General features: G+C 40.5%; 1 protein-coding gene across 1 annotated transcript in view; it reads right to left on the bottom strand.

The window, feature by feature from the left end:
- Positions 1–21,309, bottom strand: part of col27a1b (collagen, type XXVII, alpha 1b) — a 138,445-nt gene that overhangs the window by 58,183 nt on the left and 58,953 nt on the right. The window contains exons 9-13 of the mRNA XM_021606572.2: positions 21,091–21,144; positions 19,906–19,950; positions 17,124–17,177; positions 16,341–16,385; positions 11,124–11,177 (exon numbers count right to left, since the gene is read on the bottom strand). Of these exons, the coding sequence (XP_021462247.2) occupies positions 11,124–11,177; positions 16,341–16,385; positions 17,124–17,177; positions 19,906–19,950; positions 21,091–21,144 (252 nt within the window). The remainder of the gene's footprint in view (positions 1–11,123; positions 11,178–16,340; positions 16,386–17,123; positions 17,178–19,905; positions 19,951–21,090; positions 21,145–21,309) is intronic.

The raw sequence follows: 21,309 nt of genomic DNA, 5'->3' as shown, positions 1-21,309 counted from the left end.
GATATATATTATTATTTTTGCTCAAACATATTGTTCATTTATGTGATACTTCATATACAATCCTCTGGCAACAATGGCTACCACCCATTCATGCCAATAAGGCATTTGAGAGAGAGAGAGAGAGAGAGACGTTTTCGAAAAGGGGGAATAGATGTTACAGAGATGTGTTACAGACCAATTTTAAAGTGTGGCCTTCCGGACCCCTCTCTCCTCTTCTAACTTCACTATGAAGGAGAGGTTATTCAGCCAACTGGAACTTGCCTTCTCCTCGGTTGGAAAGACATGTGGTGTTGGAGAGGTCCGCAGAGGTCAGCCAATCACAGTATCACGATACAGCTGCCACTCAAGGAGATGTCAGGGTCAAACTAAGAGAGCAAATGTATCTGTATGAAGGACCGCATGCCTCTATGTCAAACTAGGATATTGTGTGGATAGAGATCTAAGGAATTTCTTTGGTGAAGACATTATTCCCCTTTTGACCCTTCTGAAGTATAGTATCCGCTTCATTGCTTGGAGGGGAAAGTTCCCCCTACTGGCCTACAGACAGCATGTCCATCAGTGAGCTGATTTTCCCAGTCGTCCCCAATTCAGCTACTGAGAAGTGCATGGGAGTGCATACTGCTCTAGAAAGAGTCTACAATACCTATAAACATACTTGGCATGTGAGTACTCAATAACACTTCATTTTAAAGGGGTCCTTATTACAGTGTTATAACCAATGTTCCCTCAACATTTTGAGTGCAAACTTGATCGTTGCAAATGAAAAATCTGTGCAACTTCCAGTGCATTTACTGTGAACAGTTTACTGTGAGCTAGTTTTAGCAATGGTCAATTAGGCTACTGTGGCTATTTGATTATAATGTAGGCCTACCAGAGTGGCCTACCATCAAAAACAATGGAGAAAATGCATCCCATAACACTTTAACATGGAAATAGCTGTTTTGTCATTCAGCGTACAGTAGCAGCCAATGTGTGGTTTTCAATGTAGGCCTACATTCCATGAGACTTTTGAAAAAAAAAACATGCAGGGCTTGACATTAACCTGTTTATACACTTATACACTTCAGACAGAGGTGACTGAAAATGTTGTGTTGTGTGATGCAAGAAACCACTTTACAAAATAAAATGCATCATTATTCCCATAGCACTATTACAGAGAATCAGACAAATTATGCTACCCTTAGCTTATTCAACAAAAAAAAGCTTTTTATCTGACTTGCCTTTCAAAGATGTCTAGAAATGCACACATTTTTTTTATCTTGTAGGAAGCAATCCCTCCCCCATTGTTGACTACAAATGATCTATAACTGGGCTAATAACTCACTAACTAGCAAAGGATATGAACACATGTAGAAATGTGCACACATCGCTACATGTAGCTCTCACTTTGATCTCCAAACAAGCGCATCTACTCACGACCGCTGATGCTGTACTGCAGTTAAGGTGCACCGGTCTGTGTAGAGAACGTGCCTGAGTCGTGCCTGTCAATGCAATATATACAGTATGCCTGTGTTATATGTTATATTCTGCCTGTTTGGCCTTGTCCGGGGGTATCGTCGAACGGGGCCACAGTGTCTCCCGACCCCTCCTGTCTCAGCCTACAGCATTTATGCTGCAGTAGTTTGTGTTGGGGGGCTAGGGTCAGTCTGTTACCTGGAGTATTTCTCCTGTCTTATCTAGTGTCCTGTGTGAATTTAAGTAATTCTCTCTCTCTTTTTCTTTCTCTCTTTCTTTCTCTCTCTCAGAGGACCTGAGCCTTAGGACCACGCCTCAGGACTACCTGGCCTGATGACTCCTTGCTGTCCCCAGTCCACCTGGCCATGCTGCTGCTCCAGTCCAACTGTTCTGCCTGCGTCTATGGAACCCTGACCTGTTCACCGGACATGCTACCTGTCCCAGACCTGCTGTTTTCAACTCTCTAGAGACAGCAGGAGCGGTAGAGATACTCTGAATGATCGGCTATTAAAAGCCAACTGACATTTACTCCTGAGGTGCTGACCTGTTGCACCTTCGACAACCACTGTGATTATTATTATTTGACCCTGCTGGTCATTTATGAACATCTTGGCCATGTTCTATTATAATCTCCACCCGGCACAGCCAGAAGAGGACTGGCCACCCCTCATTGCCTGGTTCCTCTCTAGGTTTATTCCTAGGTTCTGGCCTTTCTAGGGAATTTTTCCTAACCACCGTGCTTCTATACCTGCATTGCTTGCTGTTTGGGGTTTTAGGCTGTGTTTCTGTACAGCACTTTGTGACATCAGCTGATGTAAGAAGAGCTTTATAAATAAATTTGATTGTAAAATAAAATCTCTTGCACAGTTCGTTTTGTTTTGGTATGTTGCATTGAAAGTGGATTATACTGCGTTGATTCGATCACAATTCCCACAGTAAAGGGAAACGTTGATAGTGTTACGAACGTGGAAAACTCTATAAAGTTGACTGAAGTTCAAACTCATGCTTCTCTGCCCGCACTGATATTTCTTCTAAGTGGTAGTTCCTGGGAGCTAGACAGAACATTAGATATAACATATGTAATTACGCTGTAACAAGTATTGTAATTCATTTTAATAATTCATAGTTACACTAAACTAACAACAAGCAACTGGTGGTAATTGCAGTCTGTAATTACAGAAATGTAACAACGAATGCTTGTTCAAGTTTCCGATAGCAACCGAATGCACAATTTTTTCAGTCTACACGATCCACATTGATGATACCCAGGCACCAGTCGACCTTTTGTTTGAAATGCATGGAAGCTTATGAGCGCTATTGCAAAAACGAGGGGTTTACATATATGTATTTTTAAAAATAGTTAAATAATTGAATGCTACATTTGACCTTGAAAGCAACTGTAGCTAAGGATAGCAGGGCTTGGCAACGGGTGAATTACTTTATTAAGCATCAATCAAACATTTTTAACACATTAATAAAAAGTTATGGCTCTTAATAAACAGTTATTCATAAAATTGTGAGATAGTCATTCAGCGCTGGCCAAATTGGGAGATAGTCATTCAGCGCTGGCCAAATTGTGAGCCCACTAAGCTTGGTTGAATAATGGTTAATAAATGCACAAAATGGTCGTAAGACAACCTCTTATTTCATCATGTAACCTTGCAAGGGTTTCACGATTGAAGAACACTCTCACTTTTGGGTGGGATGCATTATGTGTATATTAAACTGTCCAGTGTTTACTGATTTCTATGAAATATTATTTATAATTACTTAACATTTTTTTCAATAAGTATGTTACCCCAACAACAGAATGGTGTGGGCATATATAGGTCATAAAAAATATTAATGCAAGTAGACCACTGATTGACCACTGATTTGTTTGAGGTGGGGTTTTTGAAGTATTTTTTTCTCCAATGTATACTTTGGTCACAAATACCAGTACAGATGTTGGATTTTAATATGACCCATTTCGTCACAGATTGATTGATGAGGTTTTGATGTTTGTGTGCTGTGCCTTTTTTTCTCCAAACAAAAACTTTTGTTTCATCTGTCCACAGAATATTTTGCCAGTAGCGCTGTGGAACATCCAGGTGCTCTTTTGCAAACTTTTTTGGACAGCAATGGCTTCTTCCATGGTGTCCTCCCACGAACACCATTCTTGTTTAGGGTTTTATGTATTGTAGACTTGTCATCAGAGATGTTAGCATCTTCCAGAGATTTCTGTAAGTCTTTAGCTGACACTCTAGGATTCTTCTTAACCTCATTGAGCATTCTGCGCTGTCTCTTGCAGTCATCTTTGCAGGACAGCCACTCCTAGGGAGAGTAGCAACAGTGATGACATTTCTCCATTTATAGATAATTTGATTTGCCGTGGACTGAATTTTAGAGATACTTTTGTAACCCTTTCCTGCTTTATGCAAGGCAACAATGCTTAATCTTAAGTCTTCTGAGATCTCTTTTGTCCGAGGCATGGTTCACATCAGGCAATGCTTCTTGTGAATTGCAAACTCATATTTTGTGAGTGTTTTTATGGGGCAGGGCAGCTCTAACCAAAATTTCCAATCTTGTCTCATTGATTCGACTCCAGGTTAGTTGACTCCTTCCTCCAATGAGCTTTTGGAGAAGTCATTAGACTAAGGGTTCACATACTTTTTCTAACCTGCACTGTGAATGTTTAAATGATGTATTCAATATAGACAAGAAAAATACAATCATTTGTGTGCTATTAGTTTAAGCAGACTGTGTTTGTCTGTTGTTGTGACTTAGATGAAGATCAGATCAAATTTTATGTCAAATTTATGCAGAAATCCAGGTAATTCCAAAGGGTTCGCATACTTTATCTTGCCACTGTATCTGACACGAATAACAAGTAATAGAATCAATCTCCTCAGTACCTATTAATGAATGAAGTTGATACCGGCCAGAATAATTATCCTATGCTCCATCATTTTGAACATGACAGGTAAGCTTGCATGCATGATACGATACAGGCTACGATTTTTTGAGATTTTACTGACTGTTTAATAGCCAGAATAGTGATGTTTCAATGTAAAGCTAATATTGCATTAGAGCTATTAATATATTTTTTTTAGGCTTGCTTTGTGATTAATTCATACAACGATCACAACCGAGCATATTACTAAATGACACCAATGTTCAAGATAACATGGTTGTATATTCATTGAAAACTAATATTGAAATGTGATATGATGTAATCTAAATAGATTAGGCCTAGGCTACTTCATCCTAAAGTAAGCTAAATGCATTGGCTATCAAACAAACACAGGCATGTGATAAAGGATAACATAATTATAATTATAACATAATTATATCAAACAGGAATATACGTTCAATGAAATGAATACAGTATTGCCATATTATTGATACCTCTCTCTCTCCTTGCCGGGGATTAGACAGATGAACTGTAGTCACCAGATGCCCAAGCCCCAAAAAGAAACGTGGAGACATCAACACTTGTAATTTTGAATAAAAGTTCAAATGTGTATTGGTTTTCCTGTGTCTGTGTATGAGTCCTTAAAACACCGTCCATTGTACAAAATAAGTCATTTCCAAGTGGGGGATATAAAGGAAATTAACCTCCAACATTCATAAATTGATCAGTACATGAGGGCAAATTTAGTCTTGACACCCATAGGTTTTTTTTATAGACAGGACAGGAGTTTACAGGTTTTTGTTCCAGACCTTGACTAAAACCATAATTCAACACATTTTTGTCTATACTGAAGACTTGCACAGAGTGCAATCCGCTGGGACAGAAATCACATCTGCATTTTAGAATGAACTTTACAATGTCCTGACAAATCTGCATTATAAAAAATAACACGGGTGAATCTATTTCTAATTTCAATGCCGGTTCAAGTCGCTGAAGCCACAATTACCTTTATTAAATGTGCAATCGTTTGGTTCACAGTTTTGTATATTTTTAGGCTTGGTATAGTTGTTTACAGTAAGACTAGAATAACTTAGCCTCTAATTTTAACTAGTAACACCAACCCCAATGGTGCAACACAATAGGGGATGAGAAAGTGGCAAGAGAAAGTTAGCTAACGTTAACTAGGTAAACAGACACTGCATGCAGGTAGCTAGCTAGACTCATCACCAGAATTCACAAATAACTTGGCTGGCTAAACAGAACACAGTTGGTTGTATTTCCTACGTTTTTTTAATCAAATGTCGTTAAAATGTCTTACTTCCAAACGAGACGAGTTATTTAACCTTTATTTAACTAGGCAAGCCAGGCAAGAACAAATTCTTATTTGACAATGATGGCCTACTCTGGCAAAACCCTGATGACGCTGGGCCAATTGTGCGCCGCCTTGCGGGACACCCAATCATGGCCGGATGTGATGCAGCCTGGATTTGAACCAGGGACTGACATGCAGTGCAAGAGGCGCCACTCGATGCAGTGCCTTAGACCGCTGCACCACTCGCCAATGCAATGGAGTAAAATGTGATTACAGTTACTCAACAGTTGAAGGAAAAATTCATATGACAATCATTTGTTGAACATTTTAACATAATTTGGTGAATAAATAAACGTTATACCTACATTTCGCAAAGTTATTACTTATTCTACAGGAATATGTTATCCCAAGGGGGACTTCTGTCCGATGTTAATTATGATTATTATTATATATTTTTCACTGCACCGCTAAGTGTTGTGGGATAGCTTTCCCAACTAAGGATACATGGGATTGGGACATGCCAATTTTGACGTCCTACCTAGAAATCCTGCCTCAAAAGGAAGCATCCTTATTATTGCCAGCTAATGTCTCGTTAAACCATCAATACGCGCTAAATTCACCCGCACAGCTGATCTCAAGTGCAACCATTATTGGTCACCTCATTATCGCTCCCTAAAAGATGATGACGGTGTCCTGCTTGCAAGTCTTTCAAGATATGTTCGCCCTCTGGTTTGTATTGTCATCTCAACTTATGTCATAGCCTAATGGAGACCAATATCTATCTTGTGTTACTAAGATATATAAAAGGATGGTTGATATGTATGGCTGCATTTCAGATAAATGTTTGTACATTTGAATGTTGCAGTAATAGGACCAAGACCTAGTATTTGAGCGAGCGAGAGAGAACATTATTTTGATAGCAAGCCTGGATCTCAATGACTTGACTGCCCTCACATGGAGAGAAAGAGAACGGCTCATTTTCAGCCACTCACGAATCTGAATTTCCTGATGGATCATGCAAATTCTCAGCAAAAAAAAGAGTGATCAAGTTAAGATCCGACATCTGTATAGGACTAGTCAACAACATTATTTGGATATGAGTTAACAGAATAAGAATAGAATAAAAGTGAGATTTTCACTGGGAAGTTAGTTTAAGGCATCGCGTCAAGATCTGCCCATCTGCGAAATGCGCTCGAAATAACAACAACCTCGATCATGCCCACAATTTGTGTTTACACTGACTCCTAGTGACAGTGTGCAAAGAACTGGGATCAATAAGAAGGTAATGTGCAAAATGCAGACATAAGAGATTGCTGCGAAATACACAAAGTGTGGTAGAGACAAAAACATACACACAGGAGAGAGTAGGTAGGTTTTCCATGCAATTTGTTTAGATTTTTGTATACTTGTGGTAACTCACCTATGAGTAGTTCATAAACACTAGGTAGTTTATTAATGTGAGAAAGCACCATTATTAGTATAATGCTAGCTGTGTACCATAACAACTATGTACTGTAGCTAGGCCAAGCAATAGGCCTAAACCCTAAATGATAGAAATCATGATAATAATGATAGCAGACATATCGGAGGAAGGATTCTATACCGTCTCTGATTATAGCTAGCTAGTAGGCTAATTGTTGTGTATTTGCTAAATTGTCATACATTATTTTTCTCCACCACAGATTTCCATAAGGTCTTAGAGTCTAGAAAGAAACAGACGAAGACAGATCGTTGTCGATTTCCTAGCCTAGACATGTGCTAGCCTAGACATGTGCACTATCGTCTAGGATCAATGGTTCTTCACAGGTCACAAAAGGGTTCTTTACTCTTTTAAAGATAATTGAAATGTAGGGGAGGCGGCTTATTCAAATATTTGAGGGTGTGGTTTGGACACAGCTCGTTTTGTTCTTTATAGAAGCATTCTGCATAAAGGTTATGTAAAATAACCATAAAAAAAGGGTTCAATATAGCCCCAAAAAGGGTTGTAAACAAAGCGGAACCGTTTTTGAATATGTAACCTGTTATATAAAAGTGATAATGCCCTCGAAGCCGGTGTATGGAGGATATTTTGGCACGGTTTGCCGGCCCTTGACGGACAAAATATCCAAAATATCCTGGTTTCTCTGGCATTATCACTGAAGTACCCCTCAAGATACACAGGATTTAGCTCGTTAAAATTAAGTGTAACAACTAGTAATTACATTTCACTTATGCAGATAGTACTCTATGGTGTACTAGTGGGTTTATCTTCCCACTTGGATGGGTTAGGTAAAGGAGACTCAGGTTGTCATAATGGGAAACATAAACATGAATTATAAGTCATTTTTAATTGTACAATCTGGGATGACACCCGTATGGTAGCCCCCAGTCAGAGAGGTTGACGTATATCTGATCTGTTTTTGTAAACTCAACCAAGTTAACCCAGATGATACACTTTTGGGGTTAACTTCCTAGCAACAATGTGGAGATTTTAAAGAGTGTACATTTACGGGTTGGTAATTATAGCCTAGGGAGCCTTCAACCTTTCTAATCTTGGACACCCAGTGCAACTGTCCACAAGAGATTACAAGTTGTTACTAAATCGGATGCTGTCGAGAAGAAACAAAACACTAAATTGGTGAATTTAGTGGAAACTTGCCCACATGTAAAAAGCATGGTAACACGCATTTGTTGTACACCTCTGTAATTACAGACTGTAACAATCACAAGTTACATGCTGTTTTTATAGTGTAACTATGAATTATTACGATTAACTCCAATACTTGTTACAGTGTAATTACACATGTTATTACATTGTAATAATGACCCCTTAAAATGTAGTGTTACCAGGTACTCTATGTCTCTAAGCATGTCAATGAATGAGCAAACGTATGAATGTGCAATGAACACACCAGGTTATAGTTCACACTTTCTCCAGATATCACAGAGTCCACAGAAAGCCAAGTTAACAAACACAGACCATTTCGAGTCCCACCGTACCTTCTCTACCATGCAATCTATTTTCCGAGCTGGTCATGGGTGCACCTCAGCCACGCTCAAGGTCCTAACTGATATCATAACCACCATAGATAAAAGACAGTACTGTACAACCGTTTTCATCGACCTGGCCAAGGCTTTCGACTCTGTCAATCACAGCATTCTTATCGGCAGACTCAATAGCCTTGGTTTCTCAAATGATTGCCTCGTTCACCAACTACTTCTCAGATAGAGTTCAGTGTGTCAAGTCTTATCGGCAGACTCAATAGCCTTGGTTCCTTTGGCAGTCTCTATTGGGATGCCACAGGGTTCAATTCTCGGGCCGACTCTTTTCTCTGTATATATCAATGATGTCACTTTTGCTGCTGGTGATTCTCTGATCCACCTCTACGCAGACGACACCATTTTGTATATATCTGGCCCTTCCTTGGACACTGTGTTAACAAACCTCCAAACGAGCTTCAATGCCATTCAACACTCTTTCCGTGGCCTCCAACTGCTCTTAAATGCTAGTAAAACTAAATGCATGCTCTTCAACTGATTGCTGCCCGGACCTGGCCATCCACCTAGCATCACTACTCTGGACAACAGAGTAGCATCACCACTATGTGGACAACTACAAATACCTAGGTGTCGGGTTAGACTTTAAACTCTCCTTCCAGACTCACATTAAGCATCTCCAATCCAAAATTAAATCTAGAATCGGCTTCCAATTCGCAACAAAGACTCCTTCACTCATGCTGCCTAACATACCCTCGTAAAACTGACTATGCTACTGATCCCCGACTTTGACGATGTCATTTACAAAATAGCCTCCAACACTCTACTCAGCAAATTGGATGTAGTCTATCACAGTGCCATTCATTTTGTCACCAAAGCCTCATATACTACCCACCACTGTGACCTGTATGCTCTCGTGGGCTGGCCCTCGCTACATATTTGTTGCCAAACCCACTGGCTCCACGTCATCTATAAGTCTTTGCTAGGTAAAGCCCCGCCTTATCTCAGCTTACTGGTCTCCATAGCAACACCCACCCGTAGCAAACGCTCCAGCAGGTATATTTCACTGGTCATCCCCAAAGCCAATACCTCGTTTGGCCGCCTTTCCTTCCAGTTCTCTGCTGCCAATGACTGGAATAAATTGCAAAAATAACTTAAGCTGGAGACTTATAGCTCCCTCACTAACTTTAAACATCAGCTGTCAGAGCAGCTCACTGATCACTGTACCTGTACATAGCCAATCTGTAAATAGCACACCCACCTACGGCATCCCCATATTATTACTTACCCTCTTGCACCCCAGTATCTCTACTTGCACATTCATCATCTACACATCTATCACTCCAGTGTTAATGCTAAATTGTAATTATTTCACCACTATGGCCTATTTATTGCCTTACCTCCCTAACCTCACAACATTTGCACACACTGTACATCAATTTTTCTATTGTGTTTTATACTGTACGTTTGTTTATCCCATGTGTAACTCTGTGTTGTTGTTTTTGTCGCACTGCTTTGCTTAATCCTGGCCAGGTCGCAGTTGTAAATGAGAACTTGTTCTCAACTGGCCTACCTGGTTAAATAAAGGTGAAATAAAAAAAACTCTTTTTTTTAAGTCCAGAGCTCCTTCATGGTGTGGAGGGCTGTGGTATAAATGATCAAAGACCGAACAGTGAATTGGCTTGTGGCATATAACTATGTAGCTAACGGTAACACTTAATAACTAACTATGTAACAAAGTCTCAGACTGGAATCATTATCCGCTCAGGACTCAGGAGTAGAAAATCTTCAGGTCTTACTTCCAGAAAGAAACAAGTAAGATCAAATGCAGTGCGAGGTCTACATATTTTCAATTCATCAAGTGTGACTTATGTTTAGCATGTCTTTCCCCATACACATTTTGTGTGTGTGTGTGTGTGTGTGTGTGTGTGTGTGTGTGTGTGTGTGTGTGTGTGTGTGTGTGTGTGTGTGTGTGTGTGTGTGTGTGTGTGTGTGTGTGTGTGCGTGTGTGTGTTGAGTTAAGGACTGCCTGGAAGCAAACAGCCATGGTGTGCAGTTTCACTACTTCAGTGCACCCATGAAGTGATCAAGCACTCTTAACTGCTGTACTGAAATTATGCAAATCAGTCATTCAAATTCTGTAAATAGATAGTTTCTATTGTTTTTGCTAATCATTGAATCCAAACAAAGGTATTAAATCAAGTAGACCTATGACTGTATAAAAACAACAAGAGAAACCTTCAAAAAGACATGCTGAACCTAAAATAGCATTTGTTTTCTCTTTGATTGAGCCTGCCTGAAGTGCCAGATGGGCAGTCATTTCACTTTTGGGACTATTCCAGTTGGTCCATTGTGCCAGGCAGACTCTACCAAGTGCAGCTTAAGTATTTGAAAGAAACAATATAGGCTGTTTTTTGAACCCAGGTCTGGAGTGATGGACAAGGGTGTTCAAGGGGACAGGGGGAGGAGACCTGTTGTTTCACTTACTGGGTTTCCGTCTGGTCCTGGTGGTCCCCGCTCGCCAAAGTCCCCGGGAAACCCCTGAGTAGACAAACACAGAGAGAGGAGAGAACAGACATGTTATCACTCTGTACAGCACAGAGCTGTTACACACCGTGGAAGACACATAGAAACACAACAGTCTGCAACGCAGCAGGCAACCAAATAGCAGTAATAGAAATAGAATGTACTAGACCATAATTGACATGGCCAACCATTACATACCATTATTTTCCCAAACCCAGAGTTGACCGTGAGAAAATGTTCTTGGAATATTAGGCTTATTAATCACATTGGTGTGGCTATTATCCACAAAGCTACAGTATTCCATAAAGTGCACTATAGTGTTTTATGTTCAACACGGAAGCAGATAAGAACACCGTGATGATGATCCTAAATATACTCATAGTGGGTGTTTGTTAATGTATGATTAACACATTTCCCACTGTTTTGTTACTGTACATATTGACAAAATACACTGAACAATAATATGAACACAGCATGTAAAGTGTTGGTCCCATGTTTCATGAGCTGAAATAAAAGACCCCGAAATTTCCATATGCACAAAAAGATAATTTCTCTCAAATTTTGTGCACAAATTTGTTTCCATTTCTGTGAGTGAGCATTTCTTCTTTCCCAAGAAAATCCATCCACCTGACAGGTGTGGCATATCAAGAAGCTGATTAAACAGCATGATAATTACACAGGTGCATCTTGTGCTGGGCACAATAAAAGGCCACTCTAAAAATGCAGTTTTGTCACACAACACAATGCCACAGATGTCTCAAGTTTTGAGGGAGCATGCAATTGTCCACCAGAGCTGTTGGCAGATAATTAAATGTTCATTTCTCTACCATAAGCCAACAGCCAATGTCATTTTAGAGAATTTGGCAGTACGTCCAACTGGCCTCACAACCTCAGACCACGTGTATGGCGTTGTGTGGGCAAGTGGTTTGCTGATGTTGACTTTGTGAACAGAGTGCCCCATGGTTGCAGTGGAGTTACTGGCAGGCATAAGCTATGGACACTAACACAATTGCATTTTATCAATGGCAATTTGAATGCACAGAGATATCGTGATGAGATCCTGAGGCCCATTGTCTTGCCTTTCATCCGCCGCAATCACCTCATGTTTCAGCATGATAATGCACAGTCCCATGTCTCAAGGATCTGTACACAATTCCTGGAAGCTGAAAATGTCCCAGCACTTCCATGGCCTGCATACTCACCAGACATGTCACCCATTGAGTATGTTTGGGATGCTCTGGATCGACGTGTACGACAGTGTGTTCCAGTTCCCGCCAATATCTAGCAACTTTGAAGAGGAGTGGGACAACATTCCACAGGCCAAAATCAACAGCCTGATCAACTCTATGTGAATGAGATGTGTTGTGCTGCATGAGGAAAATTATGATCACATCAGACACTGACTGGTTTTCTGATCCACACCACTACCTTATTTTTAAGGTATTTGTGACCAACAGATGCATATCTGTATTCCCAGTCATGTGAAATCCATAGATTAGGGCCTAATTCACATATTTCAATTGACATAGTTCCTTATACGAACTGTAGCTCAGTAAAATCTTTAAAATGGTTGCTTGTTGCATTTATATTTTTGTTCAGTATACATTTACATTCTCAAAACACAAAGTCAGCACTCCGTTAACAAACTCCATCCCCTTCATAGAGGTTCGCAGAATAAAACCACAAGCAAGCAACAATTCAAGCTGCACCCTGCAAACAAGCTCCTTGGTCTCTTCATTCCTAGTAGACTGCGTGCGGTGGCATGAAATTCCATGGCTGAGTGTTTGGGAGGGCTCCATGCTGCGCTGAGCCTCGCTGACAGGAGCCCTAACCAGCCTGGGGGCTGACTGGCCTGGCTCTGGATCTGCTGACTGGGCTCTTCCCTTTCCTCCTCCTGGCTCCAACTGTTCCATTATAGAATCAGAGAACAAGAGGTGTGATGCTCCAATAGGTTAGACTAAGGCTCTGGAAGGCTGAGGGTTCTGCTAGGCCACACGCTCAACGTGTGCCGCTTGTCCCGTTGCCAAGGTCAACAACAACCTGCTACTGCTTCAGCTTCAGTGTTCACCTTTCTCCACCACAATAGACAAGCGCTGTAGTTAGAGTATATACTGTCTGCATGATGAATGGCACTATTAGTAGAGGTCTTCTAGCCCCACAGAGTGGGATGGAAAATGTAACATTAGATGAAGCTATGGAGATCTTACAGGCAGTTCTATTGCATGAGATATTATTCAGATGTATGGTCTAAATGTTTCTGTGGCAGGCAATCTTGAGTAAAGCATTAGTCAAAGATCTGGGGGAAAGTAATAAGCTTGTAATTGCTGCAATGTGATGCCATCGAAAATGTGGAAAACAGCACTTCTCTCCAAAACTCCAATAGTACACTCTATCAAGAGCTTAAAAGGGTTCTTTAGCTTTCCCCATCGGACAACCCTTTAAAGAACCATTTTTTTGGTACCAGGTAGAAGGGTTCTATGTAAAATACTTTCCACAGAGGGTTAAAAAAGCGTTTTCTTATGGAGACAGCCAAAGAATCGTTTGGAACTCTTTTTTCTACGAGCGTACTAGTTTAAACAAAAACATATGACTCCTCCTCAGCTCTTGCATTGTTTTTAACTCAAAGATGTTACTTAAAAGATTGTAGGCAGTATGACCTCTGCTGCAAGGTAATGCATCTGATTCCACATTTGATTAACTGTCATATGCAAGTGCCACTGAACTTCCGCTAGTTACTGTGAAAAGATGTTCAGAGGACTGAATGTAAAAGAGGCAAAACTAGCTACTGAAGATGAGAAGCAGAAAGAGAAAGGCTGGTATGGCACCACAGAGACAAACACACAGAGATGCCATCATCAAATGCTGAAGCAGCACTCTCCTCAACATCTATTGCTGTTCTCTGCCAGCTTTAATTCTTGTTCAATGACCATCATCAGTTTAATAAACCACTTCATCATGTACCATTGTAAAGCTATGCTTGGAAAAATATCTTTATTATATAAGTCATTAGGAACATCAGGATTTTCCATGTAAGCACAACTCAATATGTTTATGTGAGAATTGAAAATTCCCATGCAGGCGCCAATGAATATACTTCCCTGGTCTGTGGCTAGCTGCTCTGGAATTCCAAAACCAAAAGTTCCTTCACCACATTGCTCCAATGTAATGGACTTTGTAATAGTCTTTAGATGAACAAAATACAAAACACAGATATGCTCTGTGAACTACCCTTTGAATGAATGCCATTCAGATCTCAATGTTATCAATGTTCAACATTAAATGATTAAATAAATAAGTAGAACTTGGTGTTAATCATATGTAATTACATACACTGAACAAAAATATAAACGCAACATGCAACAATTTCAAAGATTTTACTGAGTTTACAGTTCATATAAGGAATTCAGTCAATTTAAATAAATTCGTTAGGCCCTAAATTATACATTTCACATGACTGGGAACACATACCTTTAAAAAAAGTAGGGGCATGGATCAGAAAACCAGTCAGTATCTAATGTGACCACCATTTGCCTCATGAAGTGTGACACATTTCCTTCGCATAGAGTTGATCAGGCTGTCGATTGTGGCCTGTGGAATGTTGTCCCACTCCTCTTCAAAGGCTGTGCGAAGTTGCTGGATCTTGGCAGGAACTGGAACACACTGTCGTACACGTCAATCCAGAGCATCCCAAACATGCTCAATGGTAACATGTCAGGTGAGTATGCAGGCCATGGAAGAACTGGGACATTTTCAGCTTCCAGGAATTGTGTACAGACGCTTGAGACCTGGGGCAGTGTATTATCATGCTGAAACATGAGGTGATGGTGACGGATGAATGTCATGACAATGGGCCTCAGGATATCATCAAGGTATCTCTGTGCATTCACATTTTCAGCAATAAAATGCAATTGTGTTTGTTGTCTGTAGCTTATGCCTGCCCATACCATAACCCCATCATGGGTCACTCTGTCCACAACGTTGACATCAGCAAACCGCTTGCCCACTTGGCACCATGCACGATGTCTGCCTTCTGCACGGTACAGTTGAAACCGGGATTTATCCGGGAAGGGTACACTTCTCCAGCCTGCCAGTGGCTTTTGAAGGTTTGCATTTGCCCACTGAAGTCTGTTACGATGTCAAACTGAAGTCAGGTCAAGACTGGTGAGGTCAACGAGCAAGCAGATGCCATTTATGAGACAATTTCTGCAGAAATTCTTTGGTTGTGCAAACCCACAGTTTCATCAGCTGTCCGGATGGCTGGTCTCAGATGATCCCGCAGGTGAAGAAGCCAGATGTGGAGGTACTGGGCTGATGTGGCTACACATGGTCTGCGGTTGTGAGGCCGGTTGGACGTACTGCCAAATTCTCTAAAACAATGTTCGGAGGCGGCTTAGTGTAGAGAAATTAACATTAAACATTCAACATTCATCTCTAGTGGATATTCCTGCAGTCAGCATGCCAATTGTACACTCCCTCAAAACATCTGAGGCATTGTGTTGCGTGACAAAACTGCACATTTTAGAGTGACCTTTTATTGTCCCCAGCACAAGGTACACATGTGTAATGATCATGCTGTTTAATCAGCTTCTTGATATGCTACACCTGTCAGGTGGATGGATTATCTTGGCAAAGGAGAAATGTTCACTAACAGGGATGTAAACAAATTTGTGCACAAAATCTGAGAGAAATAGGCTTTTTGTGCGTAGAGAAAATTTGTGGGATCTTTTATTTCAGCTCATTAAATTAGGGTCCAACACTTTACATGTTGCGTTTATATTTGTGTTCAGTGTATAATCACTGGGATATTTGGCAATAGTGTCAATTGGTGCCATAGCTGTACTCCTTCCAACTCTCATCCTATATTTTCTAATTATATACTGAATAGACTATGGAAATATACAGACTTATGACTCAAGGGGTAGCCAGCCATCTCCAGAGTGAAAAGACAAATCTTCCCCTCTGGTTGTGTGAAGGTTACCACAACATAAATCACAGATGTATGGCTAAAGTCAAGGGGGCTCCATACACACTCAAGACTTCCTGTGAATAATAGACATGCCATGCCCACTAAACTACCCTAGACCTACAACTTCTAGGTATCAGAGAATGGAAAAAAATAACAGTTGATTTCAAAGTATTGGAATTGTTATAAAAAGGTATTTTGAGAGAAAACTTTACCGGCCTACCCATCTTGCCCTTCTTGCCACGATCACCAGGAATACCCTAAGGAGGTAGAGACAAATAGGGATGAAAGAAGGAAGGAAGGAAGATGAGGAAAGGTAGAAGAGAAGAAAGACCAAGAAGAGGAGACAAAATGTAAATAATATTTCATATTTATTTTACAAGTAGATTGGGAATGGTTCTTAAACATAGCCCACTAAAACCAATACAAATATCAAACACGTAGAGACTCTCTCTACTATACAATTTTGCACCACTGGACTGAGTCCTTCTGGGAATATGAGTCTATGAGTTCTGGTCAGGCTAATCCAAAGCAGCTCTTGCTCCAGCTCCTTAGTATTAGCTCCTGACTATTATCCCAAACAGTAGGGATGGCTGGAATTCCACCAGAGCTTGATCCTGTGCAAATATTTTGAGAAGGGCCTAGGGCTACTCCAGTCATCTCTTGGTGGTTTGGTGGAGCGTGCTTACTGGTAGCATTTCCTCCAGTGTAAGCACCTTCACTTCACAAACGTTTAAACTCACTAAGAGTCACACCTGACAATCTTGACTGACAACTAATGCCCATAGGAGGGTTTTCAGCTATTGTGCATTTCCCCCCATAGGACTAAGACAGGTACAGTAGGGTGTTATTTGCATTGCTAATGCATGAAGTAGTAGTAGTAGTAGTAGTAGTTACAAGAGGTAGAAATCATACCTTTCTTGGAATGTAATGCTTTTAGTGTCTTTGTCATATTCCTATTTTGAGTACTGTATTAAGAGTTATTCTGGACTACTTACTCTCTCACCATCAGGTCCAGGAAGGCCAAAAAGCCCCGCGATTCCTATGAAACCCTGCAAAGAGAGTTGTGGAATTGAAGGGAAGGGAAAGGGGGAGGGGTGAAAAGAGGGTCGAGTTAGAGCATAGGAAAGAAGTGAAGAAAGGGATAGGATGAATGGATTGAAAGGGATTAGGGATGAGGAACAAAGAAAATACACATTAGAATGAAGTGCTATACATCTCTTCTTTGGTATCATCCCATCAGTGTTACTTTAGTCATTTTTGGGAGTTTCTTTTGGCTCCAGGCAGGTGGCTCTTCATGAAGAACCAAGCCTTGAGGCAAGTGTATATGCCCATGGACTGCATGGTGCTGCCTTCCACGATGTAGTCCAAGGGCACATACCCTCACGTCAGGGATCTCTGATGAGTCCGGGCCAAGGGGGCTGCTCAGGGATGGAGGGTGAGAGAGATGGAGGGAGGAGAGGTAGGAGAGAGGGGAGAGCAGGGGGAGTCACAGGGGAACTGAAGAACAATGAGTGATACAAATGTTAAAGGGAAAAATACATGAACTGGACCATGTTGTGATTCAGATTGGCTATACAAGCAACAACAACAAAATCAGCAACAATACTTTACATTCAGGCAACAAGTGATTCAAGACAGTATTAAACAGAAAGCATTTCCTTGCTAATTGCTTGTACAGTACTTGAAATGTCTTGTTGTACCAACATCAACACAACATCATCACAGAAAACTCAATTGTAATCATACCCAGCTAGCACATTTGGTTCCTTGGAAGTGGGAACATATGTTTTTGGTTTCACATTGGTTGTGGGAATGAAGCCATTTTCTGACCGGGAAACTGAACGTTTTTAAAACAGAAGTGAAAGAAGGCGAGAACAGAATTGAACATTTTGACTGTTCTGGAATAAATGAAAAAGTTAAGTTACATGGAGGTTCTGAGAACATTTTACTCTGGGATGTTTTATTAACACTCTGAGAAGGGAAGTTATATGTTATTTTTAGTTTTTTTTAATAACTTCCTCAATGTTTCATTAAGACTTTTAATAACCCTACTAGCTTGTTTTGGGTTAACTTTTTGGAAGCACAGATGGATGTTAATTTCCTTAGGCATTAGTCATGTGAACAATTTTTTTTATTTATTGTGACACAGCATCAGTGAGATTTGAACACATCTGTTCTCTTTCCATGGAATTAATCCACTGCGCCACCAGGAGAGCGCTAGCATGCCATATTTATTTTATGCATTCAAAGCTGTTAATTTGAGTACATTTTTGGTATTTTACCCCCTTTTTCGTGATATCCAATTACAATCTCATCTCATCACTGCAACTCCCCAACGGGTTCGGGAGAGGCGAAGGTCGAATCATGCATCCTCTGAAACATGACCCGCAAAACTGTGCTTCTTAACACCCGCCCGCTTAACCCGGAAGCCAGCTGCACCAATGTGACGAAGGAAACACCATTCGCTAGTTCTGTCATTGTACTAAAATTCCCACAGAAAAATGTTGTTTCTTAAAATTCTCTGAACAATTTAAGAACATTACTTTAATCAGACTCATGAGGAAACCCGTAGGAAACATTATGCTGAAGTACTGAAATGCCCACAGAAGAACGTTGTTTCTTAACACTGAACTATTAGTGAGAATTCCCAATGACAAACTAGTTGGAAAACATTCCTAGAACATTACCAACATTGAAATGAAATGTAACCATGTTTGAACTTTTAGGAAACGTTTTGTTAAAGTAATGAAATAACAAGAAAATAACATTTTTTTTTTGTCAAGTTCCTGAAATGTGTTAATAATGTTCCAAAGCCAAGCAACTATCCTTCACCATGTCCAGAAAGTTCTGGGAAGATTGTATGCAAAATAACCATAGGACAACTGCGCTCTTGCCATGCTCTAAGAACGTTATGTGCTAACTGGGTGGTGAGTTAACAGGGCTGTCTTGGACAAATGACATTTATATAATGTCTATTTTTATGTGACCACTCTGGTTCTATTGATTCATATAACATGCTTTTCACAGTTCATTTAACACAGCAATTGGCAAGAGACATTTGGAACAAAGTCATCTTCAGAGTGGTGTGTACTTTACTGTAAAAACAGAGGAATTGACTGTACGGTGTTTATCTTTGTCTGTATACACCTTACTGTCAATCTGACCTGGGTTCAAATAGTATTTGTTTTCGTTCAAATACTTTGAGCATTTGATAATATATGCCATTTAGCACAGACACTTTTATCCAAAGCCACTTACAGTCATGTGTGCAAACATTTTACATATGGGTGACACCAGCGGGAATCGAACCCATGACCCAGCCTGTCTAGGGTATCAGATGGATGGGTTCTGCACTTTTGGGACTCAATGAAGTGTAGCTAAATTATTTATAAGAAAACAATGAATGCTTAAACCCAGGCCTGCTGTCAATCTGTTACATGTATATGTTGAGCATGCAGGCACTTTGGCTGACAGTGATGCTCTTTGGCCATTGAGAGAAGTCAACATCTTCTAGTGATGACTGTATAGGCAGTGTATTTATACTGTAAGTAAACAGAACATGATAAAAAATCTAAACAAACAGGGCTCTTTTAAGTAAGTAGGTTCATCCTGTATATATCATTCCATGATTACAAAGAGATAACATATCAGATGGATTGCACTAAAACACTTAAACAGAACAAACAGCGCACAAGACATATCTTGAAAAAAGGACGAACCATTTACAGTACAGTACAGAGGTGTTACTTTGTTCATGATCATTTGTCGACCACTCACCCGGACTCCTTTAGGCCCCATAATTCCAACAGGTCCAGGTAAACCCTACAGAAAAAAAGGCATAAAAATGACATTAGCAATGCATTTAGATAATGCGTTCCCCAATGCATACAACACTTTAAATGTACAGATGAAAGTGTAAGTGGATTGGACTTTGTGATGAGTGCTTTCACCATAATAACTGATTGACAACAATTGGTGTTGGCTAAATAATTCCAAGATGTATTTACCAGCATGCAGATCAGTGGAGTGATAGTCTCCATTATGTAATCTCGATGTAATCTCGAAGATGAGCAGACCTTAATGAACATGGACTCTATTTAGACTGTCTCAAGTGATTCACAGTCTACAGATGGAAAGGGGGTGCTAAAACCTAATCCATCAGTTTGGCGTGTGTATCTAGCTAGGGAGTTACAACAGTGTGTGCGAGTGTGTGAGTGCCCGCCCATGTGTGTGAAGTGTGTGTCTATCTGGGGAGTTACAACAGTGACAGAGTTAGAGCACCAAAGGAACAAAGACCCAGGCCTGAACTCTAAGCTATTATAAACATTGTGAACAAGCCAAGCTGAGAGCTATTTCCCAGCTGCGCGTTTTTGTCGGCGGCTTTACAAATGTGCGTTCTGGAGAGTAGGGAGGAAGCATGTTTTACAGTGCAGAGAAACCCACATACTACTCAGCAATGAGGGACTTTATCAAATGTTTTCAAATGACTTTCTCAAAAGAGGCAGCGCTGAATGAAACTCACAGTGTCAGCTCCTAAAGACTGATGAAAAAGTTTTTGCATTGAGGGAGCAGCTTACATTAATCACAGTTTAATTTGCAGTTACATTACTTTTTCAGTAAAGGCATTGCTTACTAAGTAAAAGCCTTTGGCACTTTATTTTAGTCCAGGGGCACCAATAAGCAACCAAAAATGTGCAACCCTAATCCGCACACAGGTGCTCGACAGTCTTACACTTGTGTGTCACTCTTTCAAAGACTCTCTTTATTTCAATCACCTATAAAAGTCTCAACAGGTTGTACTGTTTCCATTCCCAATCCCAATACCAGTGCCACTCTCTAACCACTCAATGAAATGGGCTGAGTGTGTTTGGTGTGTGTAGCCCTGCTTTTAGCCTTTCTGTAAAAGTACTGTATGGTGTGTGTGGACCCTAAACCAACACTGCAACACTAGATTTACTGCACCTGCCTGCCAGGATAACCTTTGGCCCCTGGGCTTCCGTGTGCTCCTTGCTCACCCTGCAGAAAGAGAGAAAATAAGGAGTGAGTGAGACAGAAGACAAGGAGTGAGACAAATAGCTGTTTCATGCCACAATAACTGTCATTCCAAATTCCAGCTTCCCTGGCTTTGAATTGAATCTGTGTAGTATAGGAAGAGAATAACGGAGAAAGAGGAATTAGGCA

This window comes from Oncorhynchus mykiss, chromosome 6 (assembly GCF_013265735.2).
Source record: "Oncorhynchus mykiss isolate Arlee chromosome 6, USDA_OmykA_1.1, whole genome shotgun sequence".
NCBI classification, from domain to species: Eukaryota; Metazoa; Chordata; class Actinopteri; order Salmoniformes; family Salmonidae; genus Oncorhynchus; species Oncorhynchus mykiss.
This window is presented reverse-complemented; position numbering and strand designations above follow the sequence as displayed.